Source organism: Argentina silus, assembly GCF_951799395.1.
Source record: "Argentina silus genome assembly, chromosome: 18".
NCBI classification, from domain to species: Eukaryota; Metazoa; Chordata; class Actinopteri; order Argentiniformes; family Argentinidae; genus Argentina; species Argentina silus.
Window position 1 is genome coordinate 6810328 of NC_139672.1, and position 5000 is coordinate 6815327.

The 5000-nt window shown below is 45.6% G+C and overlaps 1 protein-coding gene across 1 annotated transcript in view; it reads left to right on the top strand.

Annotated features, from left to right (window-relative positions):
- col6a1 (collagen, type VI, alpha 1) overlaps positions 1–5000 on the top strand; it is a 19135-nt gene that overhangs the window by 3606 nt on the left and 10529 nt on the right. Inside the window, exons 7-20 of the mRNA XM_083689541.1 lie at positions 115–135; positions 397–441; positions 665–718; positions 1025–1069; positions 1575–1601; positions 1789–1815; positions 1943–1987; positions 2107–2160; positions 2951–3013; positions 3187–3249; positions 3394–3447; positions 3560–3595; positions 3722–3784; positions 4021–4083. Of these exons, the coding sequence (XP_083545667.1) occupies positions 115–135; positions 397–441; positions 665–718; positions 1025–1069; positions 1575–1601; positions 1789–1815; positions 1943–1987; positions 2107–2160; positions 2951–3013; positions 3187–3249; positions 3394–3447; positions 3560–3595; positions 3722–3784; positions 4021–4083 (660 nt within the window). The remainder of the gene's footprint in view (positions 1–114; positions 136–396; positions 442–664; positions 719–1024; positions 1070–1574; positions 1602–1788; positions 1816–1942; positions 1988–2106; positions 2161–2950; positions 3014–3186; positions 3250–3393; positions 3448–3559; positions 3596–3721; positions 3785–4020; positions 4084–5000) is intronic.

A 5000-nucleotide genomic window follows, 5' to 3' on the forward strand; every position in this document is an offset into this window, starting at 1 on the left:
TGTTTATTTACTGCTGTTGAAAATGGTGATTATTTATATATTGCCATTGGTTAACTTCTATGTGTTTATTGTATTGCCAGTCATAACTTGGAATTGTTTTTTTGTTTTTTTCAGTGTTGTTCTTTTGACTGCAACGTAAGTAACCGTCACAACCATCCTCGGAACAGCGCCTAGTGCACTGGGAATGTATTCTGAACAATGACATGACTGTTGCTGTACTTCAAAACATCAAACATCTTTTGGGTTTTTCTTGGAATAACAACATTACGGTTCAATTCCTGCCTCAACCATTTGTTATTGGCTCCAATACAAGCCCGTGAATGAGTCCAGTTTTGGAGTTGTCATGGGTAAGCTTTTACTTCATGGTTGATATTGTGTTCTGTGTTCTGTCCACAGGCTAAAGGAGGTCCTAAAGGACCAGACGGGGACGCTGGCTCAAAGGTAAGGCACTCACACACACAATTGATTGAGAATTAGAATGAGCACATGGTCATTATTCTGTAGAGATGATCCAGTTGGAACTAATAAACTGAAACTCCTCTCCTCTCCTCTCCTCTCCTCTCCTCTCCTCTCCTCTCCTCTCCTCTCCTCTCCTCTCCTCTCATTTGTTCCCCCTCCTTTCCTCTCCTCTCTTCCCCCTCCCCCTCCTCTCCTCCTCCTGCAGGGAGAGTCAGGAAGACAGGGGATGCCAGGGGAGAAGGGAGACATCGGCGTAGATGTGAGTCCCTGTGCGCATACGCACACACACACACACACACACACACACACACACACACACACACACACACACACACACACACACACACCACACACACACATTTGCACACACACACACTTTTACTTCTACTCATCAACGTCACTCATGTGAAATGTAAGGACACACACACACACACACACACACACACACACACAGAGGGAGTACTCAACTCATCAACTCATAGGAAAGAGTTCATGATAACACATAATTAACAATGATTCATGATGATATCAAAGGAATGTAATAACTATAACTGTTGTGTTTCAGGGAAATCTGGGAGATCCTGGCCCTGTGGGATACCGTGGCATGAAGGTATGCCACACACACACAGAGCATCCATACTATTGATATGAATACATGGGTGTGTCGATCAAGAGAGGAATGTTCTCATCAGGGTGATATTTTCTCATTGTTGATGTGGGTCTTGTGACAGTCAGGAGAGGAAGGGAGCTAGTAGAGATTGAGGAGAGGCGAAGCGAGACGGGCCGACTAAAAGCAGGGGAGGGGAAGGGGAAATGACAAGCTCTGAGATATCCTCAAGAGGCAGATAACACAACAGCCAAACTAGTGGTCTGACAATACACCCAACATAGACAGATAAGCAGCTCCGGCCTGTTGAGCAGCATACAGTAGTCTGGTTAATGATGTTTAGGCTCAACTGAGGTCAGGGGAAATAAAACATCAGCAGCCAACAGCAGATTCCTGTAAACCGAATCAGTAAACCAGTAGATTACAAGGGAGGGTTGATGATGATAATTATGATTATGATGATGACGACAATGATAACGATAACAATGATTGTGTTTCTTGTTTCCAGGGGGACCGTGGTGGACGAGGAGGCAAGGTAACATCAGAATGGATTGATTGAGTATTTTTTGTACTATTTTATCAGATACTTAATTTGTAAATGGTTTGGATCATCTGTATTGATTTTCTTTGCATGTGAGGTATAGATTCAAGTCATATGATGTCATTTGGTTACTATAGTGATGCTGTCAGAGTTTGACCAGTATTTTCTCTGTTTTCTGCAGGGAGAAAGAGGCTACAAAGGCTACAAGGTAAGCTGCTGCTCTCTCATTGGTGGACGCTCTGAAGTCTGCTCTCCTATTGGTGGATATTCTGAAATCTAATCTTTATTCCCTTATTCCCCTCTTTTTCTCTCTCTCTCTCTCTTCTGTCTCTCAGGGAGATAAAGGGCTGCGGGGAATTGATGGAACTGATGGACGTAAGGTGAGGTTTTCACCCCTCCGGCCAAACATCAGGGGATGTGAATGTGTGTATGGTTTGCTGGGGTTTATGTGGTGTTGTGTACTTGTGTAATGGAATGTGTTTCTAATTCTCTTTTTCAGGGTGAACCTGGTTTTCCTGGTTTGGCCGGCTGTAAAGGTGATCCTGGGCCAGACGTAAGCACTAAACCTCAGTCGCAGACTAAACCCCAGTCCTGTTTTAAATCCCAGCACCACTCGAAACCCCAGTCTCAAGGCCTTTCTTGTGAAGAACCAGCTGGATTGCATCTTGATCACACCAACAGCCACAGCTGTGTCTATAACAACACTTTGTTCATAAGTGGACACTAGACATACCATAGAAATTAGGTTGGCTCAACAGAGAGCCAAAAGCTCAGTCTGGTTCTAAACTCCAGTGTCAGATTAAACCAGAGTCTGGTTCTAAACTCCAGTCTCAGATTAAACCAGAGTCTGGTTCTAAACTCCAGTCTCAGATTAAACCAGAGTCTGGTTCTAAACCCTGGTGTCACGTTAAACCCCATTTTAGTAGAGTCTAGAGGGACTTAATCCCTAATCTCTATGTTTACATTCTCAGTTGACAGCATGTTTAAATGAGCTTTCATACTGTAAACACACACACACTACACACACACACACACACACACACACACACACACACACACACACACACACACACACGACACACATGCACGCGCGCACGAACGAATGCACGGACAGTGCACGCACACATACACACTCTACACACACATACACACACACTCGACACACACACACACACGACACACACATGCACGCCCGCACAAACGAATGCACGGACAGTGCACACACACATACACACACACACACACAATGACTTCAATTAGTGTAGCCCTAGGGACTGTAATGGCTTCAGGCTTCACATGTTCTGGGTTTTTGTTGAAGCTATTTCTGTTTGATCTGCTTCTAGGGCTCACAGGGAGACCTCGGGCCAAAGGGAGACCCAGGTCCATACGGGATCAAAGGAGGCAAAGTAAGATGAGACGCTACACCCCCCCCCCCCCCCCCCCCCACACACACACACACACACACACACACACATACACACACACACACACACACACACACACACACACACACACACATCCTGTGACATTACAATGGAGATACTGTGAGATGTCTAACATTATTTGTTTGCGATTTTAGGGTGATTCTGGGAAAGACGGAGAGCCAGGACGACCCGGAAACTATGGCCCCCTAGGTCCCCAGGTACAGAGAGAGAGAGAGAGAGAGAGAGAGAGAGAGAGTTGTCATTGTGTGTGAGGATGAGTCTGAGCGTTTTTGTACATGTGAGTGTGCATCTGACTGTGGTCGTTGACATGGGCTCCCCCTAACTATCCTGTCTTCCAATAGGGTGAAAGTGGCCCACGGGGAGCCAATGGGGACAAAGGAGAACGAGGAGATGATGTAAGAACATGGTGGGAAGGATCCTGGGTTACCCCAGAAAGGTCATGTTTACATGCTTATTAGATCGTATGTGACATTGTCATCTCTGACATGACTGTTGTGTGTGTTTCAGGGTTCACTAGGACTTGACGGACCGCGTGGAGACAGAGTACTTACACAATCTACTACTACTACTACTACTACTACTGCTCTGTGTGTGTGTGTGTGTGTGTGTGTGTGTGTGTGTGTGTGTGTGTGTGTGTGTGTGTTGACTTTTCTCCTCTCTCCTTCTCAGGGTACAGGTGGAGAGAAGGGCGAGCAAGGAACCCGTGGAAACAGAGGTTCAAGAGGAGAGGCAGTAAGTGATGATGATGATGATGATGATGATGTTGAGCAGGAGGAAGAGTAGATGCTGCTGGTAATGCTAACATGGTTTCCATCGGATTATATGAGGTTATTTGTGAATGTATCAGAATTCAACCTCAATAGCTAACTCTGTGTATAGTTCTGTGGTGATGATGATGATGATGATAATGATGGTGGTGATGATGATGGTGGAGGAGGTGTGTGATTGTTTACTTGCTTTTTGTCCAGGGAGATCCAGGCCCCCGAGGAGAGCAGGGGCGAGAGGGATCATCTGGTCCCAACGGAGATCCGGTAAGACCATGACCCTCACTCTCCCCAATCTTCTAAACAAACACCTTAACCCTTCTCCTCCCCCTTCACCCCTTTCTCAGCCTCACACACACAGTCTACGCAGTCATTGGCTTAGAACACAGGTGTCAAACTCATTCCATGGAGGGCCGAGTGTCAGCAGGCTTTTGGTTTTTCCTTTCAATTAAGACCTTGTCAACCAGGTGAGGGGAGTTCCATACTAATTAGTGACCTTAATTCATCAATCAAGTAGATGGGAAGAGCAAAAACCTGTAGACACTCGGCCCTCCATGGAATGAGTTTGACACCTGTGGCTTAGAATATAAGCCCCACCTACCAGTTGTGTAATTGAATAACAGGTGTAGAAATGAAGTGGTAAAGAAGCATTAGGGAAGATAACCACAGATATTCCTCTGAATGCACAGGAGACAACAGCTCTTTTCTCTCACAGTGTATTGTGCCAAGTTTCCAAAACAAAATCCATAACAAGGTGGGAATACCCCGGCAAGTGACTGCCTTTGCGTGCATCACCTGAAAGACATTTGCATTGCAAGAGACCGTTGTCGGTTTATGAATGATTGATGATTGAATGATGATTTTTTTTGTGCATCTCATTGCCATAACGTGGAAATATCGCCTCGTGTGGGCGTGTGTTTGTGTTATGAATCATTTTGTGCTATATACGACCACTTACACTTGTGTGATATTTTAGCGGGAAGCACGGCACCAACTCTGAAGTCTAGTCATCCTTTTTCCTTTTGGCAGCATCCTTTTTTCCAGTAGGAGTGGGAGTGGCGGTGTGTGTGTGTGTGTGTGTGTGTGTGTGTGTGTGTGTGTATGTGTGTGTGTGTGTGTGTGTGTGTGTGTGTGTGTGTGTGTGTGTGTGTGTGTGTGTGTGTGTGTGTGTGTGTGTGTGTGTG